The 18107-nt window shown below is 48.9% G+C and overlaps 1 protein-coding gene across 1 annotated transcript in view; it reads right to left on the bottom strand.

Moving 5' to 3' along the window:
* Positions 1–5719: 5719 nt before the first annotated feature.
* Positions 5720–18107, bottom strand: part of MGLL (monoglyceride lipase) — a gene marked incomplete at its 3' end in the record, with an annotated part of 53864 nt that continues 41476 nt past the window's right edge. Inside the window, exons 4-8 of the mRNA XM_080350189.1 lie at positions 17762–17898; positions 16142–16252; positions 11757–11846; positions 6802–7017; positions 5720–5845 (exon numbers count right to left, since the gene is read on the bottom strand). Of these exons, the coding sequence (XP_080206315.1) occupies positions 5720–5845; positions 6802–7017; positions 11757–11846; positions 16142–16252; positions 17762–17898 (680 nt within the window). The remainder of the gene's footprint in view (positions 5846–6801; positions 7018–11756; positions 11847–16141; positions 16253–17761; positions 17899–18107) is intronic.

Consider the following 18107-nt stretch of genomic DNA (forward strand, 5'->3'; position numbering starts at 1 on the left):
CTCTTGCTGTGTTGTGTTGGCCTTAGGAGGGCTTTGCTGGTGTTGCCATTGCATGGTTTTCGTTTGAATGAAGACACGACTCTGATATGGAGGTGGCCGGTCTTGGGAAGGCTGAAAGCCTGGCTTTCCCTTGGGCTTGGGCTCACAGCAGGGTTTACCGTGGTCCGGCAGAGCTTGCTTGCCTTTGGTCAGGGACCCTTGTTAATCTGAGGCAGAGATGGTGCCAGGATGGACCCATCATAGAATCACAGAACAGTTTGGGTTGAAGGGCCCTTCCCAGCTTCCTCAGTGCCCCCCCTGCCATGAGCAGGGACATCTTCACCAGCTCAGGTTGCTCAGAGCCCCGTCCAGCCTGGCCTGGGATGTCTCCAGGGATGGTTCATCCACCACCTCTCTGGCCAACCTGGGCCAGGCTCTCACCACCCTCATCCTTGGCACCTGAGCTGCCGTTTCTTTGCCTCTGCTGTTCTCTGTGTGGTTTATTACAAGTGTTTTCCATGCTGGACATCTTGCCCTCCCCTGTGCTCCCTCCAGACGGAGCAGCTTGCTCTTTGCCAAGTTCCCTCTGTTTAGACATCAGTGCATATCATGCGATCCATCTAAACTCTTCATTGATCTCTTAGGAATGTTTTTCATCTGAATTCCTGGAATGTTTCCAGACACTGAAGAGCTTCCTCCGGAGGGAAGGGAAATCAATCCCGTGTCGTCCCTCCTTCCCGAGGAGCGGTGGCTGCGGGGAGGCCGGTTGTTTGTCTTGCTCCTGTTGGGAGTTGTGGGTTCTGCCGTATTTGCTCATGGACGGGGCTGTTTGGTTTAACAAGCCGGCTGTCGGGAGAGCAGCAGGAAGGGGAGCGGTAGCTCCGCATCCGCAGCTTCCCCATCGGATGGAGAAGGAGCATCCTGGACTGGGAGAGCGTTGCTCTGTTTCTGTGCTAAAAAGGGACTTCTTGTGCTCGTACAAGGAGAGAAGAGCAAACGACCGCTCAAAGAAGCCAACTTGTGAGAGCCTGTGGTGAGCAGGAGCGGCAGCTGGGAGTCTCTGGTTTCTATGCAGAACTGATCATCAGGGTTAAAATTCCTCCCCGCTCACTGAAGCTGCAGCATTTGTCTCTTCTCCAGTGCCTGTGCCCAGCCTGGGCGATGCGCTCTGTGGTCCCAGGGGTCTGGGGAGACACGGTCCCTGCAGCAATGTCACCAAATGTGACACCTCTCATCCCACACCCCGATGGCAGGGCAGGCAGCTCCTTAGAAGCTTTCTTCCCACCACACCATAGCTCTGGCTCCTGCTTTACCCCCTTGTACCAACACCGAGAGAAACCCCCAGCTCTGGATAAGACAAAACCAAGCGCAGAGAAAAGAAATGGGCAAAAAGCCTCAGGGTTCCTGCAGACTCGCAGGATCAGGCTGTAGAAGCACATGCTAAAACCAGAAAGGCCACCCATGGCCGTGCCGGTTTGCCAGGCACCGAGTGGTGCTGCCGGGAACACTGCGCTGCCAAAACGCTCCTTTGTGCCGGTGCTGCTCCTGGGCTCACATGGGACCGTCCTGTCCCTCCGGGGCTCCATCCCTGTCCCCACACCCCAGCGTGCACCTTCATCAGCCCTCAAACCCACCAGGAGCTTAATGAGCCACGAGAACATCGCACAAAGGAGCCAGGGACTCACAGGTGTTAAAGCAAATCTTGTTATTAATGATGTTCCTCACCTGCCCGTTTGAATTAGGTACAGTTCAGGACCAATGTAATATTTCAATGGGCTTGTAAAAGCTGGGAACCAGGTCTTGGAGCAGGCTGAGCTTGCCTGGTGCTGATCAGCTCCAGACTCCTGGGGTGCAGAAGCACTTGGGTCAAGGGACTTCTATTTTATTTTTCCTTTTATTTTTTAAAGAAAATTTAAAAAACTAAAGAAGAGCAGCAAGCTTTGACTCTGGCAGAGGTTGTTTCCCATGGGATTACCCAGCCAGCCCAGAGAACTACAAATAAGATGTAAAGGCATCTTACACCTGCAGTGCTCCAAGCTGATTTTTTATTGTGTTGCTTCGGTCTACAAATAGTGCCGTAAAGCCATGGATTTCAGGGCTGTCTGAAACGCTGCCCCTGAAGCAGAAGGGGAAGCTCAGGCCCCCGTGGGACACCCACAATCCCAGACCCCCAGGCTGGGAGCAGGTACCTGCAATTCAATCTCTGCCCTTCCCTCCTCACCCTCAGCAATGATGCCCTCAACGCGCTCTGTTCAGAAAACATAACTTTATTATTAGTTGCAATATACATTGTATTCCTTTAAGAATCCTAAACTCGTATATGTTTTTTTCCCACTGAAAATACATGTGTATGTATATATGTTTTTTATATATGCATATATATATATAAACGTATTTTATTGAACTGCAACACAACAGAACAAGAGAGAGAAGCCCAGAAGTTACTTGGAAAAGTGAGTGTGATCTCAATGGGGTTTGTGCTGGCAAGCGTGCTACGGTGAGTGGTATAAAAAGAATGGGCTATATAGAAAATGCGCGGGGTGAGGCGGTGGGGAAGGGGCTCTCAGTGCTGCGGGTGGTGACACGTACAGTAGTCACACGTGGCTATTGCTCAGTTGCGAGTGCCGGTGGCCGGCGCGGCTCCGCACAGCAGCACTCGTAAGGCCGGCTGTGCTCCCTGCAAATGGTACCTGCCATTTGAAAATAAGAGTTTAATTACATTTCCCTTGGCAGCAGCTCTCTGCTCGTTACTAATCCGGTCAGCGAAGGCAGAATTCCTCCGGGGCATGGTGAAACCTAACTGGGTCAATAGAAAGTAGCTTTACAAGCAGGGTAAGGGAGCAGCAGCAGCCGAAATGTGCAGGATGAGCTGCAGCTGGTGCAAATCAGCCTCTCCCCGACCCTGGCTTGATTTGCTTGGGGTTCCTTCCCTCTGGGCTCATTCCCCTGCAAAGGGGATGCGCTGCTGAGCCTGCCGGGCTTTTTTGGGTAGGTCTCCTTGTGTTAATTCTTCAGAAAGCTGGCTGAGGGTGGCAGTAACCCCTGCTGTGCTTGGGGCTTATTTGGCTCTTTTTTTGTTGTTTTCTTTCTGCATTTTCATTTATGAACGTGACGTCCAAACGCAGCTTCCCCAGCCACATGCCATTGCTGAGCTACACAGAGGGACGAGCCTTTCCCAGATCAGTGGAATCAGTTCCCTTTTGTTTATTATGTTTATTTTATTATGCCGAGCTGCACATGTTTCTTGGGTGAAAGGACACATTATATCAAAGGCACTGACCAGGGACCTTCGTGTGCCCCGAGCCAGGTTGGAGGGAGCAGACGGGCTCTGACCTTCCTCCCTCCCCCCTGCAAAGTGCTTGTCAGTTTGGGAAGGGATGTAAAGAATGTGCGCATTGATTTGCTCATCCCAACTTCCTCGGGAAAAGTGCTTTCAAAAAAATCTCACCCTTAAATCATCATCTCGCCGCTACCCCCGCAATGTCTGTCACTGCTGGATGACGCCTACTTGATTCCCCTTCCAGCTGAAGGAGCAGGTGAAGTTTATCACCGCTGTAGTGTTTCTCTTCTTGGTGTCTTTCCCCAAGAAGCATCTGGCAACGAGGGATCTTGCTCAGGGAAAAGAAGTTGAAACAAGCTGGAAGATACAGAGCCTGCGCATCACCTGCTGCCCAAAGCAACGGCCAGCTTGTGGAAAAAACTGATTGCACCCGAATAGTGAATCAAAAGCTGGTGTTGCTGGGAGAACTACCGCTCGTTCCTCTCTTAAAGGCAAGAAAAGTATGAAAGTGCCTGGATCAACTTGTGTAAAAGCTTTCCTGACTGGGACACGTAACCTGCATCCACACATCCCTCATCCATCCACGCAGCTGGGGCCGGATGGGACCGAGCCCCAATTCTGACTTATTGCACAAAGGTCCCTTTCCTGAATCGTGCCAGAACTGGCTTGGCAGGGAGGAGAGGTGGGTGACCCGCCTGTGACTGTCACAGGCAGGATCCAGCCCTGGGGACGCTGGTTCCCACTGCTGCCGGGGAGGGCAATGGGGGGACTGGTTTGTCACTGGGGGAGATGCCCCACTCTCATAGTGCAACACGTGCAGGCGTTTTCTTCTTGCACATCTGGAGGGAGAGGAGCAGGTTAAACCCCTTCCCTTTGGCAACTGCCAACTAGTGTCTTCATCATTAGGGCCATCACCCTGGACAAATTGAGCCACACTGGGATCACTACACAGCTTTTGCTGTATCGATACAACTCCTCTGCTCTGTAACTGGCTCTTATGTCTTTTCCTCAGCTCTGCTGCTACCAGTGACCCCGGCGGCTCAAGGATTTGGCCGGTTCACAAGCTCCTCCATGGTGGCTTGTACACCAGTGTCCCTGGATGCCCCCAGCACGGCCAAGTCGGTGTTGGATGGATGATCGCACTCTGTTCTGTCCTGCAGGTCCCTGCATTGTTTCAAGGAGTGAGCTCGACCCCCTGGCTCTGGGATCCGTCCCAGAGGTGCTTGTGCCAACCAGAAGGAGATGGGGATGAGCTTGGACGGGATCTCTGCTCACGCTGCGGGTCTCCTCCTGAACCGGTGGACCATGAGGACACCCACTGCTAATCCCCACCCACCAGATGCTCTGTGCTTCTCCCGAGCATTATTTTCAGGACATTTTCCAAGTGATGAAGGAAAACAACAGATTATGACTGTAAAGTTATGGTGAGAGGACTGGATCCCGGTAGGACAACACTATTCCTTGCCAAGAGAAGGAACGGTTAACCCCTTCTTTAGGCTCTCCTCCCATTTCTTCCCCAGCTCCCAGCCACCTCTATATACATCATATATTATATTACTATATTCTCTTATAACTTTGCTTTTTCAGTCTCAGTAGCACAAGTGATTAATTCCAAAAGGAAAAAAAAAAAAACGAAGGAAGGGGAAAAAAAACAGCCCCTAGGAATATTTACAGAATAGTTCGTTTTGCAGAGGAGAGGAGGTTTGGCATTAGGAAAAGCACGGGTTTTGAATGTGCTAAGTGGGTTTAGATTCCACATTCCTCCTCTCTCCTCTGGGATCCTGCTCTGATGATGAAAATTGAAGAGCTGTTCCACAGTGTGAACGCCCCGAGGCCGTGCAGGGCGGTGGGGGAGGCTCTTTGTGCTCCCCCCTGCCCTGACTTGCTTATCAAGGCAGCACCCAAAGGGCTCTGACCTTGAAAACCAGCCTTGCACCTCCAGGGAGCTGTCAGCTCCTTTTGTAGCCTCTCATTACCCAGCACCTTCATTACTGCTCTTCTCTCAAGGGTCAGGGCTTTTAAAGTACAGGGATGGTGGGGACAGGGAAGGGACTGTATGCACCTAGAATTAAAACTGTGTAGTGGAAGATACCGACTTCTTTGACATACCAAAAAATTATTGCAGTATAAATACACCCGTCACCCAGCAAAAGCAAAAGAAGGGGAAGTGATGGGGGCAGTTTGGTGGGCGAGGGGCATTTCAGTAAATAAAGTCACCCGACTTGGGAAGCTTGGACGGCTGCTCCGGCAGCTGCCGATTCTTCTCCAGATCAGGGCAATGGCCATTTCATCGGTAAATCACGCCCCACCCTGTGCCGCTCCCCCCACCCTCCCTTACGCTGCGCGTGATAAAATATCCCAAGAGTCCCTCCACCTTAGAGCTTTTTCGGAGAGACTTCTACTAAGAAAAGCATCTATTCCCAGAAAAAAAGCCAGTAAGAGCTGCAAAAACAATTGCTCTTAAGCATGGCTGGTTTCCCCAGCTGCTGGGACCTTCTGGCCGATCCATGTCAGTATTTCTGTGAAGACGGAGGTAGAGACCTCGGGCAGCTCTTTGTGGAGGGCATGACATGCTTCCTCGTACACCTGCAACCAGGGAGAGAGCAGAGATAGCACAGAAAAAACCAAAATATGCATTGAAAAAACAGCCTTCAGGCCCTCTTGTCGACATCCCCAGGTCTAACATGTCCTGCCCGCACTTTGTCAGGCTTTTCTTCCTGGATGTGTCAGGTTATGAAATGGAATAGATGCCGTTGGCGGTGCTGACCCTCTGGAAGGCATTGGCCTTGCAGCTTGACCCATCACCCTAGCACCTTGCTACCCTTGGGGAAGACAATACATGTCCCAACCCCAAGCATTTCTTGCTGCTTATCCCACTAAGGAGGAGGAGGAAATACTTATCATGCCCTTGGAGTTCAAAGGACAATGGGGGGATGTTCCCATCATGCCTTGTGCAATTTTACTCTTTTTATGCCCAGACTATCCTGTTATTTTTCCAATGACAAAAGCTTCCCCTTGGTCTCCCTGTCTCTCTTTCAGGCTCATTCATGTGCTAATGATTGGTTAATCAGCTGTGGCTCTTGTGAAATGAGCAGATGTGAAGTGGTTTTTGCTGTTCGGTGCTTTGGAAAGGCCCCCCCTGTACCTTGACACCCCGGGGCACTACGTAAGGTTGGTGGTTACATAGTTGGGCTTGTTCAGAAGAGCTTTTGGGGTCACCAACTTTATGTGCTCATGAGCCTCGCTCTACTTCTGTGCCAAGTTGCTTCATGTCCAAGAGCTATGCAGCCACCCTGGGTCAGGTTTTGAGGTCACTCGCCACCCCTTGCCTGGCTGGAGCTGGTGAAAGGCCACCACATGGTGCCTTGGGAGGGTCACCTCCTGCTGAAAGGGGCTGGGACCTGCTTGGTCTCACCAATGCATCAGCCCTGCTTCGTCTCCAGCTCTCCAGAGCTCAGCAGGCTCCCTGCCCTTCACTGTCATTCCTGCTCAGGCCAACACTGACAGGATAATACCCTAAAAAACCAAGAAAGCAAGATGACCTTGAGCGTTTTGTCCTGACTCGGCACTGTGTCCATCAGCAAATAGGACCCTTTGATGTCGCAGAGCTTGTCGGAAGAGCCGTGTAGCACCAGGATGGGCAAAGTCAGCTTGGGCAGAGCTCGCTCAATTCTGGCAATGGCATTCATCAGCTGGATGACGAAGGAGACCTTCATGCCACCATGGTAGACCAAGGGATCAGATGTATAAGACTCTATCTGGCAGGGAGAAAGAGGTAATTTAAGGTTAGCAATATTTCATGCAGAAAAGACAAAGCAGGTCAGCCTGGCGTTGAAAAGTCTCTTCCCTTGGCTTGCACGGTCATTTCCTGCTCTGTCAGGACATCCTGCCATCAGAATCAAGGTCAAGATCTTTACCATGGCTACCCAGAACTGCTCACACAACCTGGCTTGCTCCCTGCTGTGCGCTTCCCTCTTACAACACTAGGAAATACTCAAGCCAAAGCTCTTTCTGCAGGCGAACAACCGGTGCTGGACACAGACTGTTCCTGTGGGCACACCTGCCTGTGTTTTTCTGCTCTGCCATGTCCTCCTGACACTCAAAGGTGACATCTCTTCTGCAGAGGGCTCTTAGACTGCATTACATGAACGCTGATGTTGTTCAGGTCCTTATCCTCCTTGCTCGGGGCTTGGATGTTCTTCTCTTTCACCTCCTCTCTCTGGGGATGAAGACCATGATCTACACCTAGACAGCTGAGACACTGGACCACAAAGCTTTCGTACGTTGAAGGATCCTCTTTGGGTGCCAAGTGTGCACACACAAGGCAGCAAATGACGGTATTAGGTGGTAGGCAAAAAGAGAAGTCAACAACTTGCTCAGCCAGACTGCAAGAGGATAAAAATGGATGAGAGCGGGTGCAGAAAGTTGCTAGGAACGAGTAGATACCGCAGCAGGCAAATCTACAGTAAATATTTGTATACTGTACATGGAGACGGCCCACACAGCCACCGCCATCTCAATATTTGCCAGAATGCTTTGATTATGGGTTGGTCTCTGGCACAGCCTCCAGTTTCTCCCAACCCTGGCAGATGTTTATAGAAATGATGGTTATTTATAGGTTAGCCGAAAACAGCCTCCTTCTCTCCTCGCGGGCAGTGAGGCCTGTTCAAATTCTTCATTGCTTTGTGTTGTTGCTGCACGTGCCTGCCCTCAGGGGACCACAAGTAGGAGATGACCCCCAAGACCAGCCCAGGGACACGTCGCTGTGTGTTTGCGTTGGCACAAATGTGCACTGGATCAGGAGAGCGTGGCCAGCCTGGTCCTCACCCAGAAGGCAGAAAGGCTTTGGGCTGAATGCTGCGTTCACCTCCCCATGAGATGAGATTACTGGAGTGGCAGGAGAAGGTTTAGGTTGGATATTGGGAAAGCTTTTCTCCCAGAAAGGGTTGTAAAGCACTGGAACAGGCTGCCCGGGGCAGTGGTGGAGTCACCATCCTTGGAGGGGTTGAACAGACAGATGAGGTTCTTAGGGACGTGTTTTAGTGACAGTGTTGGGTTAACGGTTGGACTTCATGATCTTGAGGGTCTTTTCCAACCAAAACGATCTCTGATTCTGTTCTATGAGGACACTACACGAAGGGGCTTTCCCATCTGAGGCATTAATTTGCCACAGGGTATAAAGACAGTTGCCCTCCTTGTCACCTTCTTGCTTCCAGTCCCTACCACCTCCCACCGCTTGAACCTGTAGTTCCCACCCCCAAATGCAGCAAGGGGAAGGAGTGGGTGGGAACTGAGGAATTTGGGACTATTAGTGACTGTCACCCTTCAGTCCCAGCCCTCCGCACTGAGGATGGTCAAAGGGGTCAGGGATACTCTAATTTGTGCTGGAGTTGGACTAAAGGAATTCTCACTCATTCATTAGGGACCCTTGGATGCCGCAGATGTTTCTGATCTTTGATTAAGGGCATCGTTGTGTTTTGGCCTCTGCGCAGCATCACGGCTACTCTGAAGTGGCGGGTAGATTTTGGCAGGGAGACAAAGAGATGTCTCATCACAGCTCATAATACAATATTAGGATCTTACGTATAGTATCTCCCTTTCAAAGTGTCCATCCACACAGAGGGTTTAAAAAACTCTGTAAGAGGCCACTGCTTTCCCTTTGACAGCTGGATGTACCCTGATATTTTCAGCCAAGCATGTTGACTTTTCATCAGCTTTTTGAGCAAAACCACCCTGTTGCATTGGCTACTTAGCAACTGGCTTCAGCCTAATCTGGGAGTGACCTGCCTGGATCTATGTTGCCGCGCTAAAGCAACACAGCTTTCAGATGGGTTTCTTTTTATTTTCTAGGGTGTTGGTTGGTTGGTTGCTTTGGTTTTGTGTGTTGCTTTTATAATAATAATAATAATTATTATTTTTTAATTGAAGGTAACAAATGGGGGACTTTGGAGAGGGGAATCAGCAGGGATGGGTGGATGGATTGACAGAAGTTCCCTTCCCAAGGTATAAAACAATGTTGATGAATTCATGTGAGCTGGCCCACTCCCCAGTGCCATAAATGCTAAGAGAATGACCTAAAGGTTCATCTTCTTCCCTTCCCTTCCCTTCCCTTCCCTTCCCTTCCCTTCCCTTCCCTTCCCTTCCCTTCCCTTCCCTTCCCTTCCCTTCCCTTCCCTTCCCTTCCCTTCCCTTCCCTTCCCTTCCCTTCCCTTCCCTTCCCTTCCCTTCCTTTCCCTTCCCTTCCCTTCCCTTCCCTTCCCTTCCCTTCCCTTCCCTTCCCTTCCCTTCCCTTCCCTTCCCTTCCCTTCCCTTCCCTTCCCTTCCCTTCCCTTCCCTTCCCTCTTTCTTTCCTTCTTTCTCTCTCTTGTTCATTCTGAAAGAACAGGGATTTTTTAGCTACTCAGCAGCCAACAAACATTTTTGTGTAGATGATGGGAGGGGGGAAAAAGGAGAACCCAATCTTAATCCAGTTCAATCAGTGGGAGGATCCTGTTCCCCATCAATGAACAAGAACCTTTGAGTTAATGTCCAGTGCATGAGGTGAGTGCAAAGTAGCAGTTTGCTGGGGAGAAGAGGGAAATCCAGGGAAAGGGATTTATATACTGCAAAATCCAAGCTGTAAACCTGTGTGGAGCAGCGGGCAGAGCTCCGGATGGCTCCCTGAGCCCTGGGAGAGGCTGCGGCTGCTCCCATCACGGTCTAGCAAAGGCTCTGCAGAGTCCATCCATCTTTTTTCTCTTGATGTAATTCTAAGAAGCGACCATCAGGGCTCCTGCTGCATTGTGTTCCCCTGCTTAAAGGTCTGCACCTTCCCTTTGCATTTTGCAGAGCAATAAATTCATTACAAGGTAATTGGAGCCTCGTCCTATGTGGACTCTGCAGGGACGAGACTAAAGTCAGTGAGACTACTCCACTGAATTCAACGGCAGATAAAAAAGATGAACGGAATAAAGGAGCACCCAACCCTGTGATGTTATTCCTCCTTGGAATAACAGGACTGAGTTCTTAAGGTTGCTTCTTGCTCTCTTTTGTGTCTCTCGCATTTGATACAGCAAGCAGATCAAATAAACATCTCCGTACCTCCCCGTGCTTCAGTCCCCGCGCCCTGAGGACAGCCTGCTGGGAACACAAGCTCCTCAGGAAATTCTTGGAGAAAGTCCCAAAAATATTTCTAGAGAACAGAAAGTTGGTCTGGCAGGAGAATATGTTGAACATATAAATAATGGATGTTTCCAGCACATTGTGTGCTTTGAAGCTGCGCGTCTTGGGTCCAAAAGGAGGGTGGGGTGTGCGGTACGGGCAGCCAGAGGACCGAGATGCTGTGGTTTTTAAAGAATTTATTGAGACCTTAAAATGGAGTTTTCAAAGTAGTCCAAATTTTTACTAGCATGTAACCTTCTAAGGGAAATCTGTTTTCAGGGTTATATTGGTGGCAGGTATTCTGATTTTCCTCAGTTGTTGGGATTAAATGTTAACCTCAGTTATATCGTTTTTGTTGTTGTTGTTAGAGTATCACTCGTTGTGAGGAAGATGAAGCCCGTGTTGCATCTGTATATTGCACTGTCTTCAGCAAGTGCCTGGAGCCTCAAATCCTGGGGTCTGAAGATGAGCCGGAAAGCGGTTTACATGTCACTGCACAGCTGTACGGCAGCTGTGGGCCCACGTGCAGGTGTCCAGGCAGCACAGCAAAGAGGGGCTCGGTGTCTGGTTTTAAAGACTGCTTCATTATAAGCAGGTTCTAATGAAGCAGACCTACATTTTTATCCACTGCATCAGGCTTCCCCTTGTTCCATGGGAAGGGAAAGGGCAGAGAAAAAACAACAATGCTCAAAGGAAGCTCTTGAGACCTGGAGCATCACAGAGCAGTGGGAGCAGCAGCAAATATTTTGGTATAAAGACAACACAATAGCATTTATTGTAAACTACGTCCAGTGGTTGCTGTGGTGATTCCTGACGTCACTCCCACAAACATCGAAATGCTCAGGCCAAATTAAGGGAGCTCACTGACACTATTTTAAAGCCGTTATTATTCGGGATGTCCCCACATTAGCACTTTTCTCCTGTAAAAATATTTAGCGCAGAACTAGAGTCTTCCAGCAGAGGATGAAACTGTTGGAGGTTGGGAAAGTTGACTTTAGCGGTGCGTTTGCAACCTGTACGAGTTGGGTTTTTGGCGCTGTAATGAGTGGTGGTGGCACAGCAGAGACAAACATGGTTCGCACGTGTTTTCCACCACAACCGTAGCACAGGTCTCTGTTCTGTCTTGTACCCAGAGCAGCTGTGGGTGCGAGATGCACCGAAGGAATAAGCAGATGATTTCCCATAGTCTTCTGCTACGTGCAGTCAGTTCCACTGACTTAAAGGATGTTTCACCTTTTTATACCAACATAGATCTTGCCCTCATGATTTAGCAACATGTCTTTTTTTAAAGAGAAGTGGCAGGATTGGGATGAGATACCAACTATATAATTACTTGAAATGGCGTTAAAGTTCTCACCTCCTTCTTGTTCCGGGAAATTGCACTTGGGTCTATCGATCCCAGCGACAGGTTTGGGAGGACAAAGTTGAGCACTTTCGCTGCAAAAACCTGTGGGAGAGGAAAGGAAGAAGTTAAAGGGCTGGCTGGAAAATAGAGGCCCAAATCCTGAGTCGATGGGAAGCAGCACAGAAGTTAAATAGTTGAGAAATGTCAACTGACACTGGAGAAAGATCCGTCCTATATTTAAAACGTTTCTCTTAAAGAGAAAACGTTTACACTGCTCCCGGGATCAGGGAGTGGGTGTGCTAGTCTGAAATGCTGTCAGCCGTCCATCCACATGCAACACCACATCTTCATTGCATTTTGTCCTTATCTCGTTCCTAAGTTAATTTCTAGAAAGGTCTCAGGAAAAAAAAAAAAGCTATTTCCAGCCCTTGGAAGGGCTGAGTTTCGTTGTTTTATTGCCCTTTTCTTGCAGGCACAGCTCTGATTTCAGGCTGCGGTGCATCGGTGATGTTGGGTGCAATTTGCAGTAGTTGCCTAGGCTGCACTCTTTTTTCATAAGCACGTTCTCTGGGGAACCTGTAAATAAACAACAGCAAAGTGTGCATGCGTTGGCTAAGGAAACCCATTGCTCACTTGTCTCCTGGGAACAAAACACAAAAGCATTCAGCATCCCCAGCTGAAAAACGCTGGCGGAAGATAGGGGAACATCTTTCATTTCAATAGCACTACAAGCACGTTGATACAGGGTTCTGCTCTGATCTTTAATAGCTGTTTCTAATCAAGTGACCAGCACTTAAGTCAGAAAATACACAATTAGCATTTGTTGGTCTGTTTTATGTCCCTTTGTATTCACGGCTAACACTTGCAGGTGGGCTGTCACCCCGTGTTCTCTGTTTCTGCTGCTATGGAATCAGTTCTGAAGCGCTCCCTGACATCTCAGATCACAGATGATACGTGACAGAGTAATTATGGAACTAGAGGAATAACACAAGGTTGAAGTCAAAGTCACCCAGGAGTGAAACGCAGTAAAGACTCACAGCAGATCTGAGAACACGTGTGTACCTTGGGGTGGCCATGACCAGGGTCTGGTGCCACCGGCTATAACATTGTGCCAGCAAAATGAACTTCTACTGGGGTCTCTGCAGTCAGATCCGTAAAATAAGGCATCCACACCCACGCAAACTTGAGCTTACGATGCAAAGAAGCAGGAGTGGGGTTTTCTTGGTTTCATGTTAACTCCAGGCAGTGATGATTTGGGGAATGCAGCTTCATGAATCCTTGACAAAGTTATGGACTCTGTGCGCTGACAAAGCTGTCACAGTTTTGCTTCTCTGCGATGACTGAGGTGTATGCCAGGTAACTCTGGACAGCCAGCTGAGGTATTTAACTTAAAACAAGTGTAATTGTCCTCTGCTTTCTTTACAGAGCAGGGGGAGCGAGAGAAACACCCCCAGAATGCCTCTAACGTCCGAACAATAGTCTGGAAGTGTCTGTCTCCAAAAATTATCATGACAACCTCAGGCGATTAGGCTGCTCTAAAATTGGAGCCTGATTTAAGAGCTAGGGTGAGTTCTTATGCCTAATGATTGCTTATTCAAGAGGAAATGTCTTGGCGTGAGAGATTAGCTGATGGTCTCTCAAGATCTATTTAGAGCGTTGGCCACAAGATCAATATATTGATATTAAGGCCACGGATATTTAGGACCAAGATGACACATAAAAGAGTCAAAGACGGTGTGTTTTGGAAGATGTTGCGGTTTTGTCTGCTTGGTACATCTGTGAATATTTATATTCCCAAGGATCTGCAATAGTGATTTTGCAGAAGGAGCATAAATTTGAATCTTCCTCTCACATGAGAATAACATGATGTCCAGTTGGGTTGGAAAGCAACAGGTCAGTAAGAGGCCAAATCCAAAACATAAAAACCAGAGAGAATATTGTGTATAATACTTAATCTTTAATGAATAGGCTGAGGGTTAGCATAGGATTAATTATTAGGGAGTATTTCCTAAGGTATTGTGCTGCCCACCCGATTTCAAAGCATTCAACAGCAGAAACGTGGGAGATTCTATTTTACCCTTATTCTGCTCTTTGCCAGCATATGTGACTCCCGTCTCTTTGCAACCTTTGAAATGTTGAAGATTCAGAGCCAAATTTTGCCCGGTTTAGTTGAGAGGAAAAGGGGGAAGGTAGCAACATCCCTCCCCCTTCACTGCATTTGCAACAAGTAGGTTGATGCTGTTATCAGGACACAGGATTTATAGGGCATTGATGAAATTGTGGTTCCGCTCGCAGGGCTGGCTGGGCAGCGAGGGAAGGTATTTGTAACCCTGACTGAAGGACCCAGTGTGTGATCTGGCCCCCGCTTATTGTTGCTTTGTTCAGGCCAAGGTAGATTCTTGCTCAGCTGGAAACTTCCCCAGCAAAGGGATGAATGCAACAAGTCCTTGGGAAATGGCCCAGGGCCGAGGAGTCGCACCAGTTTCAAGGGAAAACCAAAGCCTTTGTGCCTCAGAGGCACAAACACCAATGAAATGGGGCTTTTCTTGGCTCTTAGAGGAAAAAAAAATAACCCACAGAAGTGTTTTCAGCTCAGCTTTATGGGAAAACGTGGCTTATGAGGGAATTCTCTGTCTGTTTTCACTCCTTCCTCTTTGCAAATACCTTTTCAACTCCAGGAGTGATTTCAACTAAATCTGACAGAGATATTTCAGGAATAATTAATTTTTTATCAGTTTGAGATGTAACAATAGATTTGAAAGAGAAAGAAACTCACGGTGCACTTGTATTACTACATGCAAGAGACTCTCTAGGAAAGACATTGTATAAACACCTCCAAAATACTTCAGTTAGAGACTGGGATTTCCTGAAGTAAAGTTACAACCTGGTACGGATCTGCAAGAAACCAGACTACAGTAACAATAGTATCCATAGAACCAGTGAGTCCTTATTTCAGAAAGGGTTTAGCATCTAGCAAAAGGTATAGCTCTAGAAGAAGGGAAACGTTTCCATATTGTCCTGGAGTTGACTTGAAGCAGAAGGCAAACTGTGTCTCTCAGAGTCAGACCCTATGCTATTTTCTTTCTTATTATTTATTCTTTTTTCAAAGTAATTAAAAACAGGGGCATTAGTGCTCATGGGATCATTATGCTCCATCAGGTATAGTCTCACCTGTGAAGAATCAGCTGCCAGCCTCCTGAAAGTCCCCTTTGGTGCTCTGACTCCTATTTAAATAAGTTTTCCTGGGCTGGATGACTTTAGGATTCCTTTCCCCTCTGTGGAGGAGGCATTTAGAAGGAAAATATTGTCTGGCATCCGAGTGGCGCAGATCCCAGCAGGGTTTTGCATTTTAAGGCAAAAGGTAACTTGTTTCCTTCAGTGGAAGAGGGAGGTGATTAAAAACCACCCTTTGGTGCTTTTAACAATTTGGGGGGTCAGGAGATGGCTTTGGCTACAGAAGGCGCAACAGGATTAAACTGAAAGCTGAGGCAATCTGTTTCCTTTCTCTTAGAAGAAAAAAAGCCAGGAGAAATAGCTTAGAAGCAGATTAAAACAAGAAGCTAGCCCTAGGAGAAGAGTCTAGGGAGAAAGGATAAAGGAACAGGTCCTGTGGCAATGAGATGCTCCGTCATCCCTGCTGGCTTTGCTGGTCCTTCTATTTGCTTCCAGCTTCTTCTAAGGTTGTTGTTTATTCTTTTGAGCATTCAAAGAGGAGGGGAGAGCTGAGGGTCAGTTGCTTTGCAGAGCTTCCCTGGGGAAGGGCAGAGCAGGCAGTGCAAATTTGGATCAGAAATAGCTCTGGAAGGGCAATGCAAGTGGAAGGAGGGGTGAAGCCTAAATGCAAACCGAGGGAGATGGTCTGGACAACAGCCAGCCTCAGTACCAGGCCAAATGGGATGCTGCAGGGGCAGTAAAGCTGTCGCTGGAAACCTTCGAGGCTCACGAAGGATTCCTGGGACTGATGAGCCCCAGTTTTGTTTAGAAATCGGTCATCCCCCAAACACCAAAAATAACCCTGGCCTGACTTAGCCAGCAGTCTGTGTTGCAACTCTACCAGACTCTGTGTGAGTCAGGAGGAAAACTGCGGGAGAGGAAGGGGAAGGACGGTGCGGTGTGGGTGCCGCAGGGTGCGGTGAAGAAAGCACAGTCTGCTACCCCTCCCCGAGGCAGCATCATTCTCCAACTCTCACTTAAATAACTTCTTCTGGATGAGTTCAGGATTCACCTCCCCTCTGAGAAGCAGGTGGGACGGCGGGGGAGGCACGTAGGAAGGTCTTGCTTGGCATCCAGGTGGCACGGATCTCAGCAGGGTTTTGCATTTTATGTCTAGAGGTCTTAATGAGTTTCCTTCAGTGGAAGAGCGAGGTGACTTTGGTACAACGCGGGTTTGCTCTTACCTTGATGGGAGTGGCGACTTCTGGGCTGGCTACCACTAAAGGAGAGATTAACAGCATGCCTGAAAACTCACTGGGTCTCTCACTGGCTGTCAGAATGGAGATGGCTCCCCCCTGCAATGCAAAATAACAGACCACAGGCGTCAACATCTAATACAGGTGTCAACATCTCGTTCATAAAGCAATCCTGTTACTGGAAGGGTTTTAGTCCAAACAAGGAAATCACTTCTGCCCCAGGGGAGTGCAGTGTGGTCAGTGAGGAAGGCTGGGGGAATAAGGGCACCAGAAGTGGCTGATTTTTGTGAGGGAGAAGAGGTTTGGTTTCTGCTTTCATGCCATAAACCCCTCACATCACACTGAACTCAATTCCACGCAATGTCCATCAACTCCCCGGGACGCCTTGTGTCCTCCCCTGTAAAAAAGACTAAGAAGAAAATGTTTGAAGTGGTGGTAGTTCAGGTGGGACTTGGAAAATGTGTCAAGGCTCTGTCAGCCTGGTGCTGCATGGGGACGATGCTGTGAAGCCAGGCTGGCTCCCTGCTCGTGGCACTGGTAACCTGGGCAACGCAACATGGCCACCCGGCACGCCAACATCTTCACTAATTACTGGAAGTTAAAATATTCTCCTCCACAGTGTCCCCAGCAGCGCTGTGCCCGAGGCCTGGCAGCGAACACCCAGCCCGCGGTTCAGAGCTGGACACCAGCCAGGCCGGGCCCTTCTGCGCGGGGACAGGGGCCGATGGCGGGAGGGGACAGAAGGGACCCGGCTGTCTCACTGGGGAAAGTTTGCAGGGGATTAGTTGCCAAGGGGAATATTTGGTGAACTTCCATGCTGCCGGAGAACCAGGGGCTTGTTAAACGGAGCAGCAGCGAGAAGCATCTCAAAGGCGTCGCTGGGAAATCAGCTCCTTGTTAGGGCGGCTTTGGAGTGCAGCGAGCCCTCCGGAGCACGCCATGCCTTCTTATGCAAGGACACTTGTTTATCTGAGCATGGCCTGAATCCCAAAGCACTTATTCGTTTTTTTGTCTCCACTGGGAATGCAGGGAGAGCAGATCAATGGCATCAGTGGGAATATTGCTAGCTTGAATAAAGGGATTTGGCCTGTGCTGTCAGAATCAGACTTCAGATCTGTCCACCAAATCAGTGCCTTTGTTTTTGCAGCCCTAATCCCTGGTACATTTTCTTGTTAGGTTGTTTAACAGAATGAGGCTACAGGGTATTTTCGTGTTTCATCCCCTGAGCTGCTCACAATGCTTTGGAGGGCTTAACATCCTGGTTACTGGATAAAATAAAAGGAGAAGCCCAATGCTGCAGGGATGTGGTGGAACTTATCACGTACTCGGTATGAATGAACAATCCTATTAAAAAAAAAAAAATAGGCCCATTGTTGCAAACGGCACTAATTGGGACCATGATCCGGGTGAAAAAGTTAAAGATTGACTATACTCAAGACAGGTCTCATGGGGTAAGGCATGCTGGCAACTCAGTCAGTCAATTAAGTAGAAGGGAAGGTTGCTTGTAGCTTATTCTTCTTCTTTCCTGCTGTGGGCTATTTCCAACCATCCACACGATGGACGGCACGTGTCCCGGGTGCTGTTGGGAGGGCAGGGGCTGGTGCTTACCATGGAGTGCCCCAGAATGAGAACGGGCAGCCCAGGGTGCTCCTTCTTCATGAGATCGATGTGCTGCAAACTGTCCCTGACGAAGACGTGGAAATCGGAGACAACCATGCGATCACCCTCGCTCTGGCCATGGCCAACTGTAGGGGAAAAGGAGAGTGTGCATCTCAGTCATTTGAAGCGGCGGTTGCAATCCAGAAAGGCTTTAGCAGAAGCATGCCTGTTAGACTGTTATGCTCCTAACTTGAGCTCCTCCTGCAGTCATCTCTCAACAGAAAGAGTGCTGCAAAACTGCAAAGGAAGCCGCACAGAACAATTTTAGAAGTGCCTTACTGGTTAAAAAAGTTCT

The sequence above is a fragment of the Nesoenas mayeri genome (genome assembly GCF_963082525.1).
Source record: "Nesoenas mayeri genome assembly, chromosome: 10".
NCBI classification, from domain to species: domain Eukaryota; kingdom Metazoa; phylum Chordata; class Aves; order Columbiformes; family Columbidae; genus Nesoenas; species Nesoenas mayeri.